The sequence below is a fragment of the Nylanderia fulva genome, unplaced genomic scaffold (assembly GCF_048542155.1).
Source record: "Nylanderia fulva isolate GAGA-0341 unplaced genomic scaffold, ASM4854215v1 Scaffold51, whole genome shotgun sequence".
Lineage (NCBI taxonomy): Eukaryota > Metazoa > Arthropoda > Insecta > Hymenoptera > Formicidae > Nylanderia > Nylanderia fulva.
In genome coordinates, this window is record NW_028190599.1 from 691,281 (window position 1) to 707,745 (window position 16,465).

Genomic DNA, 16,465 nt, shown 5'->3' on the forward strand with positions numbered 1-16,465 from the left:
AATCTCTTTATTCTAGTATTTCGAGTCACCCACGCGTGCACGAATATGTATAGGTAAATATCAAATCGAATTTCGATATGTGACGCAGATAAATCTCGCCGCAAAAATGTTACCTTAATAAATCAACCGCAGAGTGAAACAGATATAGATATGCACATATATAGAATAATGACGTTTATATATAAGTTCGCAACGTAAAAGAGAAAACGGAAGTCATGATTGCGATTCATTATCATATCCGTTCATGTGTTTTATTACTATATATCGTTTATTGCATCACGGAGTCATAATTTTTGCAATTATCTCGATAACTCAAAGGCCAATCGTTATAATCGACTAGAATTTAAAGTTCAAAGGGTAGTTAATTAATGTAATTTTTTATCAAAGATAATTTTTGTCGAATGTAATTAGCAGTTGCTGTAATCTTTTAAATCGAGACATGAAAGGAAGAGTAACTGTCTCTTTTTCCGTCCTATATTATTATACCTATATCAAAGTGATAATAGCGCATTTCACAAAAGTACTGAAGAATATATCCACACACACATACATATATACTTTGAGAAGAAACCAAAGCGTTGCCATCTCTTTATCGAAGCTCTGCATTGAGAAGCGTTGATTGAATTTCCTATCGGGCGCGAAATGATTCTACCTATTAGTCCTGTGGAATCAGTTCGGGATGATGAGAGATATCAGCGAGTGGCCTGTCGATGGCGATGCGCAAACTCGTTGACAAGAACTCGTGGAAATTGATTCCGGCTCGTCAGCGAGGCCAACAAGTACGATTATCGATGGACGAGAATTTAGCGAACTCTGAATTAATACTTGCGAGATATAATCTAGACAACGAAGAAAAATCCATAATTTTAATCTTATATTGTTAATAATAGATTCTGTAAATTCCAATTTTCAAACCTTTTAAAGACTTTTAGAAAAAAATATTAAGCGTATTTTTATCTTAATAAACAATTATGTTTAAATATTACGAAAAGGAAAATTTTTTTTCTCCTTAATTGTTTGATTTACATGAGCCGTTGATATTGTTTTAAAGAATTTTTTATTTATATTCAAAAGAACAGTGAGATTTTGTAATTTTCTTACGGCTTAATTCGGGAAAAATTTGCATGATCTCAATTCCATTCGTCAGCAAAAATTAAGATTGTAGCTTTTGCACGGATGAATATTATAACCGCTAAACTCTGTCTGAAAGTCTTACAATAAGTAGAAGATAAGCTGTGAAAATTTATATCGTATTTACTTTCTGAGAGACGATCCACCACTCTCTCTTGAGAATTTATTCTTAGTTTCCATTCTATTACAGAACAAATCGTCTGTTTGATGTTCAATGGCCCTTCAGTGCCTCTACTTTTCACTGTATCATCATGCCAAGTACTGTTTCAGTCGTTTAAAGGAAATTGTGCAGAGCGTGAAAAATTAGAGTCGCGAGGAAATCGAGAATTCTTGTGTGTCGACATGTTTATATAACACACGATATATTCACATGGTCGAAATAAACGTAGATATATGTCAGTGACAGTGATAAATGCATTCTAATTTCTTCTAGACATATTGTTTTTTAAAGACGTAAACTTAGCATTCTTTTTCTTTTCTTTACAAGCACATATAGCAATTAAAAATAAAATTCAACTTTAATTTTTTTTAAACAAAAGAAAAGAAACAGGTAAAATGTATTATATTAAAAAATCATGTTTTTATATTTTAAAGAAAAATATACGTATATGAAAAAGAATAGATGCAATAATAGTATATGTATATATTATTTAAGTATAAGTTAATAATTTGTGTACGTACGTTATTTATATTAGTATTTTATTTACATTTTTTCCAACAGTTCTGTCAGAAAATATTAAAAAAATTACATTACTTTTTAAATAAAAACCCGTGTAATGCGTGTTTATATCAGCTTTTTAAATACTTTTAATAGAATTTTATATGTAAACGTAAAAAGGACTTTTATATCATAATAAGATTTCGTAAAAACGTACATATAGAAAACACATCTCTGCGAATTCTTCATCCTTGACATTCATATATAATACAAAGAATAATTGCACAGATTTATTAGCGACATTTCAAGGAAAATTATTTATGAAGATTTAGCACAATTTTTTGAAAATCATACCGGAATCGCGGTATCGCAATAAGTTAAAATCAAAACAGATACATTCAAGAATATTTGTCGAATTCGGAAATAAACTTGCATTGATACTCGGTAACTGGAACAATGCATTAAATGGAAAACATGACGTAAAGGTTGCAAAGAGATAATTAAATGAGAAAAGAGCGCTTTTAGCCGCAAAAAAATTAACAAATCCTTCACGATGACAATAAAACTTTTTACAAAGAACCTCTGATAAATGTTCCACAGAAGCATAATTATTATAAAAATTGCACAGACTGAAAAACTTGAATTAAAATGGTACCGTGATAGCAGTACGTTATCAATAAAAATGACAATCAAGATGGCAATTTATAATTAACGGATACTAAAGAATTCACCATAAATGAAAACATTTATAAATATATATATATAAAAAACAAAATAAAATTTTTATCAAAAACAGTTTTATACAAAGCCTCTCCATCAAATAATCTGTCATTCGTAAAAGTATATTAATATTTGTATAAAGAAAACGATTTGACATATAAAGTATATAAATTTGTATATGTAATTTTCTGGCTAAAAGCAAGCGTAAAAAACAAAAATTGTAATAAACTTTAAAAATTCAAATTTTATAATTTTCAATATAGAACTTAAAATCACATCCGACAGCTGCACATAATAGCGCTAAATCAGGAATCTAAATATTACATGACGTTGGGACGTTTAAAATTGTTCAAAAGCCCACCGTGGGTGAGGCTTAGGGATTAATCCAAACTCGTGAAAAATGCACAACTTTATATAGTCTAACGTCGGAAAATAATTTTGCGGTGCAGTATGCATTATGTAAAGCGCGCCACGAAATAGCTCTCTGTATACATATATATTACTCTTTAAATTCCTTTACAATGGATCAGTCCTTGAAGAGGAAGCGAACAATGAGAAAACGATGTAGATAAATACCACGGCATCTAGAGGAGCAAAGAAGCGAAGGAAAAAGGAATAATTTCGTTTAAAGCGAAGTCTTTTTCGTCTTCTTTTTAACGCATAACCACGGATCTCCTAAAAGTCCCGGCAACATTCCCCCGATTTGTCGGTGGAATATTCACTGTAAAAAGTAATTATTGCGAACAGCAGAGCTTCGTAGATTATGGGGCAACCGGCATGATAAACTTTAATCTCGTGGTGATTTTATCGTCAAGCCTAGCAGTATGTTCGGGCTCATTGTATTAGTGAACTCGACACAAAGCTTCCTTTCAAATTCTAATAACATTATATAGTTATATAATAGCTCGACACGAGACATCCTAGAAATTGCCGGACAATAATTTTCGACGTTATCGCTTTACGGTGATGCAAATCGATCGATGTAGGCCGTTCGAACTAGATTAATATCCAAATTTAAATAAATGACTATGCCTTTAAGAAAAACCACGATATTTATTATATAGATGATTCTAAGAAAAGATAAAATCGAGTTTATTATAAGTGAATTTTCATTAATTTTTAGAAAAGAGTGGACTCTAAACTCGCCAGAATTTTTTCTTTATAGATCTCTATAAAAATGAAGAATGAAAAAGATTCTATCTCCTTTTCTCAAAGTTATACAAGGATATAAGGATGGTGACGGTGATTCTTTAGTATTATGCTCCTCGAGCTTTCGCGACAGTTTGCCAAGCTCAATGGATCACTTGAGCGTCGACGTGCGAAAATAAGCTAAACTGTTGCAGAGGGTGACAAATATGTCCTGAAGGAAAGCTGGGGAGGGAAGATGTAACGTTTACCACGCGATCGACAGATGCAACTACCGTCGAACTACTACGAGTTTCCGCAATGAGCGGAATATAAAGGAAGGACGTCGATCAGCCTCGAGGGAGAGACGCGTCTCGTAATAAATCTCGTACATCCGATAACCCGCTCATCGCAGTATTTTACGCACTTTCTTCGCGCTCGAGCAATTTACGTGCAAACTTTGCTATTTATCTGTCAAGGTTATCCAACTTCGACCCTTGAATCAAGGATGGCCACCGATGTTCCGATAATAAAAGATATCGATCGCGCGGCTCTGTTTCCAGAAGAGACAAATGACTTTTTTTCTAAAATAACGTGTGAAATTGACTCATAATAGACTTTTTCCTCTTTCATCGTCGATCGTTCTTCCTATATTTCTGGATGTAATTTTGAGAAAATGCTATCATACATAAAGAGAATATTTTTTTTTTTTTTTTTTTTTTTTTTTTTCATTCTTAATTTTCACGAAGATCTCATAGCTGTCGTACAAGTATTAATTATGATAACGCTTTTTAACGCTACAAATCAATGGTATCACACGATAGTTAATAATAAATAAAATAAAATAAATAAATAAACAGCGGAAAAAGTGCTTCTCATATTATCAAAAGGTCACCTTTAAAGAGGTGACTTGGAATTCTTTCGACTGAACTTTGAACGAGCCTTTTAACTCAAAGCTTTTCGCGACAACGAGGGTTGGAGCAGTAAGTGGGACGAAAATTCCAATTCAACGCGAGTAGAACGAAAGGGCAGAAATCGTAAATTTAAATCCGACTCTTAGCAACACAGCGCTCTCGGCGTTTCCACTATTTTTTTCTTTTTTTTTACGATTAATCGTCGCAGTAAAGGAATCTCGATTTTCATCTCATGATTCTCTAACATGTCACATAATTTGTTTCCCGATGCGATATTAATAACTTCGCGGTTTCCCCTTATCAAAGAAGACTGAGAAATGTCTTGGCAGCGCTAACTCATTAAAATTACCCTGGATGAAACGAAATAATGCATTTCTGATTTTACGTTATTCAACGAAGCTTACGTATTCGGCGGCAGCAATTGCATTACAGCAAAATAGGGAGAATTCTAACTTCCAACGAAATATTTATTCAACGTCATATCGTGGATTCGTCCTATTTGCACGATTCGTGAATAGAGAACGAGGTGAAAATAAATTTCATCCTCGTTCTTACGTAGAATTAGATTTTGCAATGCCGACTATCATAAACAGATATTTTAATAAAATATATATTTATATAAAATAGGATATATTTATATATAATATAGTATATGAAATGGCCTAAATCTTTTTAGCGAGCTATTATTCATCTTTATTCTTTTCTTTTTATATCAAAGAATAGAGATGAATAATGGCTCATTAATAATTTTCTATTGTTGAAAATATTTTTATTTTAATATCGACGAAGTAATTCTCGTTTCTCTTCTTACATTTATTCATGAGTAAATTAAGATATTCCGTAATCATACATATTTTAATTAAATTAAAATGGATGCACATGTTACCTAATTTCAATGCTATATATGCACAAGTCTGGAAATGGAATTAATAGCATGTCACGAACAGGAATATCGTGAAATTTTTCCGTCACGAAAACCAGATTCTCAATGCATTCATTCCGTTCCGCTGAATTTTTGTAGATCTTTTACCTATCTAGAAAATGTCACATAGTTCGAAGATAATACTTCTGCCCTGCTTCTTTGCAGAAGTTTATATATTACCGTCCGCAGGGAAAGAAATTGATCTTTTATTTTAGATGTTGTGCTGAGAGAGAGAAGAGTATATACGATATATGCGTTCTCTTCTCTCAAGGAAAAAAGAAATGTACGACAGGGTAGACATAGTCCTACGTAACACGAAAAACCGTAATACCGAGATTGATATTTATGGCTACTTTAGACCTTCTTTAGAGGGAACCGTATTGGATCCTTTCCAATCGATGACGAAAAAAAGAGATCTCAGAACCGAGTATTTGCACCAAATATAGAACGCTATAAAATAAACGGAGAAGTTTCGACAGGATTTTTCCTTCTAGTAGGAATCTAAAAATAAATACATCCAAATCAATTCAATCTCTTCCGCGCTCTAAATAATCTTCGTACGACGGGTACAAATGATAGACGTAAAGCCACCATTTAATCTTCCATCGTGTACGGCTCAGGATCGATAAAAAGTCAACGTTAAAATATATTTTTAAAATACATCTACTTAACCAAAGTATGTTTTTGTTCGAACAATGCTAGGTACATTATTTATAAATTGAGTGAAACTAAGTGTATACTTTTATATATGCGAAACATATTTCATATCATATATTTCCTTCTTTATATTTTCTCCACGTTCTCTTCTTGGTCTGGAGTTATAAACTCGGAAAATTTTTCGATAATATTGGAATCGGAAAGTCGTATTTAAAAATTAAAAGAGAATGGACAATATATATATATACACAGTTAAAAAATGTGTGCTAAATTTAACAGATATTTCACATGTTCCAAACGATCTATAGAAATTTTTGTATTAATTTAACATAATATGGATATGTTAAATGGAGAGACAAATATTGTGTTAATATTTTAACACAAAATAAATGCAAAACTTCAAGTAAAGTAAAATAAATTTTGTGTAAAATGAACAATTTTAATGTAAAAGTTAACTAAAAATATGTTAATTTTAGATTTTATCATCCCCACTATTATAAAATAAAAAATCAACATCTTTTTCTGTAAATTTAAACAGATATAAATCTTGTCACTAAAACAGAACATATTTATTGCGTAAAATTAAAAATAGATGCATTTTTCACTTGTTTTAATAATTTAACATTTAAATTCAATTAATACAACAGCAATATTAACAGAATTAATTCATGAATGTGTTAAATATTTAACCCGAAAATTTTAATGCGGGGACCGTTTTTAAGAAGAAAACACAAATTTTCCTGCTGTGTGTATGTATGTAAGTTTGCGCAAATCAATATTAGATAATTGAGATACGAGCGACGTGGACCGATAATTAATAGGTAGACCAATGCGTTCTAAATATGTGTATTACATCTAAATATCACGTGACATATCGCGTATGACACCTGTGCACGTAATATTGTTCTACGTCGAAGACACCGTCGGCAGACAATGCGATTACTGTTAAAGCACAAATTAACAGAGCAATCATCGAGTAATCAGCCGGCGACCGTAATCGCGCGCGTAACGAGCATGTGACGGTACCTTCTCTCTCGATCAACGTCAACAGAATGAGCGTATTAGTTCATCATGGCAGTCACACGTGCTGTATATTTCCTTTGATCCATCAAAACGACCGCAGCTAATTTTCATCTACCTAATTGTTATTGACACGTCTACTACGCCTATCTTAATTTCAGATTAGACACGTTCTTAAAAAAAGAGAGAATATTCCAAATTTAAATGTCTTGCAAAAATTACATCCAATTATTTATTTATTTAAAAAAATATTTTTCTCTTAAGAACAGTTTCTTAGACCAAATATTATGCATACAATGGATATATGTAAAATAATCAAACATATCGATTCGTGGTATTTGAAAAAAAAGTTCAACTCGTTGTGGTTTCATATAACATGGGCTAACTTTAACCTTGAGAGGTTTCGTGAATATTGGTAGCAATTTCTAGGAAACCGAGCGCGCGTAATAAAATGCTCCACAAATATTTCACCAATGGACAAAATACAATTTTGCTAACATTGTCGCTTCGTCGATGCAATGTCAAATGTCTAAACTATTCTACTGTTGTCACTCTATCTTACGTACACGAGGGACCAATTCACGACGCGATGATTGCGGAGGCGATCGACGCCACATGCTGATTGAGCAGTCGTTTGTTATCAGTAGCATCGACATTCTGCCGCTGACGCAATAAAATATTTTCCCTTGCATATGCATGCATGCATGCGATGCGATATATTCGAAAGGATCGATGAAATCCATCGGAGGATTTTCCGCCGCATCGCGCGCGATAAAATATGAACTGCCTTAGAAACACACGGAGAATTTCGAGAATTCTCGCAAAGTCACGCAACGCTCGAAATATAATATAAAACTATAGGATAGAGAGCAAAATAGCAAATATACATATATTGGTAAATAAAACAATCAGTAAAGTGCATTTCAATCTTGAAAATAATTTCAATTTCGCTATTTCACTAAGAAGATTTCACTATTTCTCAAGCTCGAGATCTATTTTATCATTTTAGATTATGAGATGAGGAAAGCGAGCAAGAACACGCGAATAATATATCAGGTGACATATTAGATAATTTTAAAATAAATTAATACAATTGTCGCTCGTATATTGAAAACAAAGTGATAAATATAAGGCCAACTTATCGAGCTGAATATTCGAGATGTTCAGTCAACTACCATTTATTACATGTATAAATTATAAAACTACAGTCATTATATTAAAACTAACGCAAATTACAATCATTCTATAAACGTTTCGACCGCACGCGGTCTTCTTCAGTATAATTATTGAAATATAAATTCTTACAATTCACATAATATCGAAATTTAATTATAGTTATTCAGAATCAATAGTTTTTGAGCAATTAACGCGTGTTTCAATCCGTCCTGTCCAACAATGTTCGCCTCGATATGATCCCTGATTTTGTTCAGATCTCGGATAGTTTCATCGTTAATATGCGAGAAATTAACCCGTTCCGTAGGCGCTGCGATTAATAAACAATTACCGATCAACGTATGTCCAAATTATAATATGTATCCCCTACAATTGGTAGTATGCTTACCTATCATCGTTCTTCTTGACAATTTTGCTACTTATTAACAGTTATTAAGGATGACACATAACAAACCAACAATACAGAAAGACAGCTCATTTTAAACTCTACTTGATCGGAGAGCGTGCGTGTTTATATATGATCTAATATCTATGTTTTACTCGTTAATGTCCTATTTGTCCTATTATTATTTCTTGTTCGCTAATATATCCAAAATATCAAAATACGACTCGCTAAGTAACTCAGTATCTTTGTTTAAATTTAGTCCATTTTTTTGTTCCTTGATATGTAGCATCTCAGAAATGAGTCTTTTATAATAATTATTTTCGTTGTCCATGATCTTAACATTGTCCCAATTAAAAGTATGATGTTCATTTATTATGTGTTCAGAAATTACTGAATGTTTCGTTGAGTCCAATCTAATATTATTTTTATGTTCTTTCATTCGCGTCTGCAATTGCCTCTTTGTTTGGCCTACATAAGATGCATTACAATTATTGCAACTGATCTTATAAACCACATTCGAATTGCATGGATGTTTAGTTTTATCTTTCTGCGCTTTAATAATATTATCCAGTTTGTTGAGACATCTATACCCTACCATACAATTTTTATTTTTTACCGAGGAAACAATCATTTCTGAGATCCCATCTATATACGGAATGACAAAGAATTTTTTATTGACCGAGTCATTTCCTATACTTTTTGTTCTTTCTATGTTGGCCTGTCTCTCTATAATGCTCCCCTTAGATATGATGTGTTCTATCCGATGATTAATTTTGTTAAAAATCAGATCAAGAGGGTAACCATTGCTTCTGAGTATATTAATAATTAACTCCAAATTTTTATTAAAAAATAGTGGATGTGATAGCAATAGACATCTGTCTACAAGGTTATATATTATTCCAATTTTGTGGCATAATGGGTGGTTTGAATAAAATGATAACGTCCTTCCTGAGAAGGTTTCTTTTTGATACCAGTCTATATATATTTTGTTATTAATAATTTTAAGTGATAAATCTAAGAAATTCAAGCTATGGTTAACCTCTTGTTCGACCGTGAATTTAAGTCTTTCATGATAGTTGTTAAAATTATTCACAATCTGAGTCATATTAGTCATAGAGGTGGCCACTATTATGTCATCCACATAACGAAAATAAAACAAACATTCCAAATTCAACGCTTTGAGAACTGTATCCTCAAGATCTTGCATAACCAGGTCTGCAATAATTGGTGATAACGGTGACCCCATAGGGGTCCCAAACGTCTGTTTATAAATTATGTCATCAAATGTAAAATATTTATACTTTTATAATTTATACATGTAATAAATGGTAGTTGACTGAACATCTCGAATATTCAGCTCGATAAGTTGGCCTTATAGATAATTTTAATTTTGACATAAAAATTATAGCTTTTGATCCGAGAATTAGAAATCGCAGATTTAAACATGAGATAAAAACGAGAAGAATTTTGATTGGAGAAAATGAAATGGCAAAAGAAACTACATTTTATTTTAATCGGACAGTGTAATAAATATTTTCTGGATATTAAATGTGAATCGTGAAATATAGAGAGGGCATATTCATAAATTTCAAGTATGATAAAGACGATAGTAAAAAATCTGTTCCCATGTAAACGCATGTAAGACAACCTACTATAAGTAGGTTTGCCTAATAAGAAGAAAGCGAATTGGTGAAAATTGGCGGCATCCTCTCTTCCGCTATGCAACTGTCAGTCGACTTATGTTTGTAGAACGAAAAAGAGAGAGAAAATGAGAAAGAGAGAGGCGACATACCGAAATGGATAGAAACGTTTGTAATATAATTTACGCGACGGATCGATTGTCTATGACAGCAACGTTTGAAGGGACGTAAAAGCAATTTCGCATAAAACTAAATGAGAGCACCGAGATCGTTTCCATTTTTTTTCGCGCGCTCGATACGTTTCATTTTTTTTGTCTCGTTTTCACCATTCATTAAATCCCAATCGTACGCGTCATTTCTGTTTCTATTATTTTCACATATATGGACCGTGCGATAACTTTTCTTGCTCGAGCTTTAAATTGCAGCTGGCGTTGCATCGTCGCTCCGCTATCTTTATATGCATGCGTCTGCGATAAGCTACTCTAACAGATTTATTCGCTAACTGTTCGAAACTACACAGTTTGAAACTATAAACTCGTGTATTGCAAGACATATAAATGCGATAATTAATAGTATCGAATATAATAATTTGTAGCAGAATTTGGTTCTAAAATCCCCAAGAGGTTGAATAATTTTCCGCCTCATTAAATTGAACAAATTGCAAACTTTTTTTGTAAATTAAATTAAAAATTTGGTATTCTCTTTTTCAGTTTTCACGAATAATTAATAAATAATTAATGAACATACAGAATTAATAATGAATAATATTATAGTAATCATTAATAATAATTAATAATATTAAATGTGAAAATATTCATTGGTAGATAAACTTCCGGTAATAATTTAATTTATATTTACATTTGTACGATGATTTTAAATTTTGATCTTTTAACAGCAAAATCGGACATGCATGATAGATGACAAAATGCTTTCACCGAGCAAATTAATCAACAGCCGTTCGCAAAACATTTTCGAAGAAAGCGCAAGTCTCACGTTTCTCGTTTCGTTTATTACCTCGAGCTGACTCCCAGGTCGAATCGGAATGACCGTCAAATACAGATACAAATCGTCGTTCCCAGAACGAATCGATCGTTGACCCAAACCGGTCTTCCCGAACGAAAGTCACAGGAGAAAGGAAATAAATGATGATCGGGATATATGTCACACGTTGTATCTACAAACTTTTAGATGCGGGAGAATTATTCGCACGATAGAAAACGGCGCGACCCACTGACAAGATATTAATCGAAAGAAAGTTATGGGCGCGTTTCTGTAAATTTCGTCAATTTTGAAGGATTTCAAAAATAAATTTTATATACCATGAAATTGCAAAAAGACGATTGTAAATTGTATAAATGTGTACCGCTAATATAAGATTATATAATAATTAAACTCGATCATATTAGAGATCGATTGCTCCCGCATTAATCACTATACATTTTCTAAAGCACATTCCTTTGTAAAATTAATACATTTTCGTCTTTTCAATTTATTTACGCCTTTACTGTATATTACATTGAAAAGGTATGTATAGAGATAAAAGAAGCAGCATTAGAACGTTTATTGCGTGAGATGTTGTAAGGGTACATATATCTTACTCACTAAGCTGACTATATTGTATTCAGAGAACGTGATCTGTGTGCATTCACGCTTTATTTCAAAGACGAAGTGTGTTTGTACGCCACTGTGTTAAAATTCTTTATAGGAATAATTTTCTTAGATAAAGCAAAATAGATGGATTTATCTTTTTCAAGATATATTTATCCTCCCAAAAAATAATGCACAATATTCTATAAGTGACAATTATATATAAAATGGAATAAAGATTTATTTTCAAAGTTAAACGCTTAAATTTTAAATAATCCATTTTTTGCAAAAATAAATGAAATGTTTCCGCGAAAGTATATATATATATATAAGATTTATAAAAGCTTTTACTTCTTTTATTGCATTTTAAAGCGTTTTTATATTGTAAAACGGATTTTATAACTTTTCAACTACACATGCTAATTCATTTAAAAGCAATCTTGGATACGATTCGTGAAACCATTTTTATTTTATGTAATTCTATCATATCAACGTGTGATGACTTTTCACGTCAATTCTCTCAATATTTTTTACAAGGACAATAAAAATTGATCTTCGAGACGCTCATGCCTGATAGAAAAAGTTACTTATGATCTATATATAATCTATGGATTGAACTACTAATTTGACATCGAATGATAGAAAATTTCACCTCGAGTCAGATCTGAGATAAAGCAAAAAGTGAGGAGTTGGCGCGAATCGGAGCAATTAGTTGAGTCAAGTGGAAAATGGGAGCGCGAGAGATCAATTTCACAATTTGTCGAAGTGGAAATTCTATCTCGATCGGATTAGAATTTTTGTTTGAAAACGCCCACTCTGTCGCTTGTCACAGCTGTGTTTGCTTTAAACCCATAAGTACTGGCGCATAATTTGCATCGACGATTATTTTTCCACGAGCAAAATTTTGCAAACGGAAAGTTGTTGAGCTGTGTAGTTTAAGTGTTGCTCTCCGGCGCAGCTTAATATAATATAATAATATAAAGCCTGTGTAGAATATAAAGTAGCTGCGCACAGTATATGCTGCACTGCATATCTAATGAATCGATAAACGTCGTTCCACTTTCGAAAGTTCACCGCGAGATCTCAATGCGACGCGTTACATAAATTATCGTGATCGCGCGCGCGCGATGATTGATTCGGGAGAACGTCTCACCGTTTCGTGAAATATCTCGAACACGTGACTGCAATTTATTCGTTCGCATTATGCAGATTTATCCCGCGAAATATCTGTATAAATATCGATTACGCCCATATCCCACGTGGACAGGTGTAATTCAAATTAATTGCAGCCTCCGCGACTCGTGTACGTATTATATATCATCGTCCCGGCTAATACTTGAGCTAGCTAATACTTTATCAATGAAATACGTCACGGGTGGTCTCGGTCGCCGGATAAATCCCGCGATAAAATGCCAGCAGGTTGTAATTACAAGCGGTATATATTCGCTCGGCGCGGATAATTAGCGCCTATACCTACCTGTCTACATCGCCGTAAAAAGCTGAACTAAAGCAACTTTTTACACGACGATAATCACCGCGACGAGAAATAATCTTCGTTCGCGAATGAAGAATATTAAAAGCCCGTACAGCCACCCTTTCGCGAATAAGGGTTTAGCGCGTAAAATGCGGTCTTTTATCACGATTTTCTACCGTAAATCCGTCAGATATGTATGCATGGATGTGTCCAAGTACTATGTTTCCGAAAATCCAGAAGATGTCTAAAAGACGCTAAAATTAGATCCAGTCTCTCTTGTACGTCCTTTAGACGTCTTTTTGTGCTGTCTCGCCGTTTAAAGTGTCTTGAGACAATCGCAGTGTGTCACGTAGTCTTGTCTGATGCGGGGATCGATTAGCCAAAGCTTTGAATCTTTCGTTCACACATATCGTTCTCCCGCTTCGCATAAATCCCAATTTGGAATAAATCACACGCGCTCACACGCACTCTTTCTTTCTCTTTCCGCAGAGTAATCTGACAGACGGGGAAGAAGAAGATCTGCCTGAAGACGCTTTCTCGCTGCTGTCGGTGCTCCTAGTTGGTTCGCTAAACTTTCCATTTGATCGATCGTGAGTCGCCCCTCGAAGACAGCCTCCTGAGAGTGCCTTTTTTCGGAAGACCTCCGTCCAATCATAGTCTCTGCCTTCCTCCTTTTAGCTCTCATCTCTCGACATCCTTCTGCCATCCTTATCTCCCGTATACCGTTTTCTCCCACCTTTCCCGAGACCTCTTTTGCCGCTTAATATAACCGATAAAATCGAATAAATTACGATTCGACGTGGGTCCCGAGGGTGAGTGTCATAATTTCACTACCACCGATGCTCGCCACGTACTGTCAAACTCTGTTCGATAATTTTGTCATTCTTAATGTGCCTTTTGCAGCGAGATATCGATACGATTCGTATACGCGGAGAGAATTTTCTCTTAGAATTTATTCTCTGAAAATCCATGGTAATCGTGGGACAATAATATGGTATTGGAAGAATTTTATAAGAGTTTCTCCGATTAAAATATTTACCGCAATAAAAAATATTAATATGTGCACAGTAAAATTAATTATAATCGAACATATTTTATAAATAATCAGAGACTCATAAAATCCTTTCAATACCATATTGTCCTACGATTACCATGATTTTCAGAGCAAATTCGAAGAAAATAATTCTCTCTGCGTAGTATTGCCAGAAATACAGAAATTGCTGTTGAAAAGAATTTTTCATTTAAAATTTTATAAAACCAAAAGTATCTTGATTTTATATTTTCGAGGAACGTATTAATAGATTTTGCGATTAAAATATTATGATAAAGAAATGTAATGTTTATTTAAATTTATATAAAAATTTTAATTTTTTATTAAAAAAGAATTCTCTTTAGAAAATACTTCACTTTACGTATAGTATGCAAAAGTGCAATGCACAGAGAAGATTTTCTTGAAATTTTAAAAGATAATAAGATTTTTCTTAACCGACGTTTAACATCAATTATTGTGATATACAGAGTGCGCGCGCTTACATTATCGATAAAATAAAGGTTTGCGAAGCAAGTTATATACTTGCTGAATTTAATCCCCTTTAAAGGAGATATACGGATCTAACTGAATGGATTTATTAGCCCTCCGTTAATATTGGCCTGCTAAATTCATTTTTATTTTATCTTGTTCAGCATTCTTATACATTTAATTACAGAAAAAAATATATAAATAATGCGAAGTAATGCAAGAAATTATCTCGAAGCTTCCTTAATACGAGTCATATCGATATCAAATCTGCCAGAGATTATTTCGTTAAAGTAAAGATTGAAATTTCATAAAGTGGATATTGACGATCCCGCAAGGTGAAATATCTTAATGATAAAAATTCCTCGGAGAAGATATAATTCTTACAATACGGCAATGTTATCCTGGACCATTTGACAATACGTTCGTGCCGCATACAATCTCCGATCATCTTTTTCCTCCATTCGATCCGATGAATAAGTGATGAGTCGTATATTTCATCGATGACACGAGCGGATTTCTTATATAAGGCACGCGCTTCGAGGGGCGAATAGCAGCATGTCCTGGCGATTCTCCGTTAGACGAATCTCTGCCGGTATTCGCAGGATTCCTTCTTGTGATCCTGATATTCTTCTCCGTCGCCGGCAACGTCCTGGTGTGCGTGGCGATCTACACCGACCGCGGGTTGCGGAGGATCGGCAACCTCTTTCTGGCCTCTCTGGCCGTGGCCGACCTCTTCGTCGGTGGGCTGGTGATGACCTTTGCCGGAGTCAACGATCTCCTCGGCTACTGGATCTTCGGACTGTGGTTCTGCGACATCTGGATCGCCTTCGATGTTATGTGCAGCACTGCCTCTATCTTGAATCTATGCGCCATATCGCTCGATCGTTACATACACATCAAGGATCCTCTCAGGTGAGACCAAATGTGATTAATACAGCTGTCTTTTTCGAGAGGAACATTTTTTAAAAATATAATAATTTTTCGGTGCGACTGAAAGATGCGCACAAATTTGCTGATAAATTATAGAGAATTAAGTTAAAAGATTGCGATTGTTATTTGATTATTTTATTTTAGGTACGGCCGTTGGGTAACCAGGAGAGTTGCCATTGGCGGTATCGTTGTTGTATGGCTCCTAGCAGGACTTATATCCTTCGTACCGATCAGTCTAGATCTTCACAGAAATGAAGATACACCGAAGAGTTATAACGATGCAGTGGAGGTATAACAATACTTATAAAATTAGGAAAGCTTATTAATATTAAATCAATAGGTAAAATTTGATAAAACAATCTTGATCTTCCTTTCAATTTTTCGGAGCAAACTATTGCTTTTAATTATCGCGAATCCTTTATTATCCTTTCCGTTCCAAATTTATGAAATATGCATTCCATCTACTTCGATATTTAAAGTATAGTTACGTAATATTTAAAAAAAGTTATAAATATCACAACTGATTATGAGATAATAAATGTATATCGATTGCGTGAAATTAAATTCGCGTTGAACTTCGTAAAGGAGATGTGCGTGAATCATCGTTTAT

The 16,465-nt window shown here is 33.6% G+C and overlaps 1 protein-coding gene across 3 annotated transcripts in view; it reads left to right on the plus strand.

The window, feature by feature from the left end:
- Dop1 (dopamine receptor, D1) overlaps positions 1–16,465 on the plus strand; it is a 131,445-nt gene that overhangs the window by 110,337 nt on the left and 4,643 nt on the right. For all 3 annotated transcript variants that reach the window (XM_029316458.2, XM_029316457.2, XM_029316456.2), the window contains exons 2-4: positions 13,896–13,968; positions 15,528–15,837; positions 16,000–16,144. In XM_029316458.2, the coding sequence (XP_029172291.1) occupies positions 15,677–15,837; positions 16,000–16,144 (306 nt within the window). In that variant the 5' untranslated portion in view covers positions 13,896–13,968; positions 15,528–15,676. The remainder of the gene's footprint in view (positions 1–13,895; positions 13,969–15,527; positions 15,838–15,999; positions 16,145–16,465) is intronic.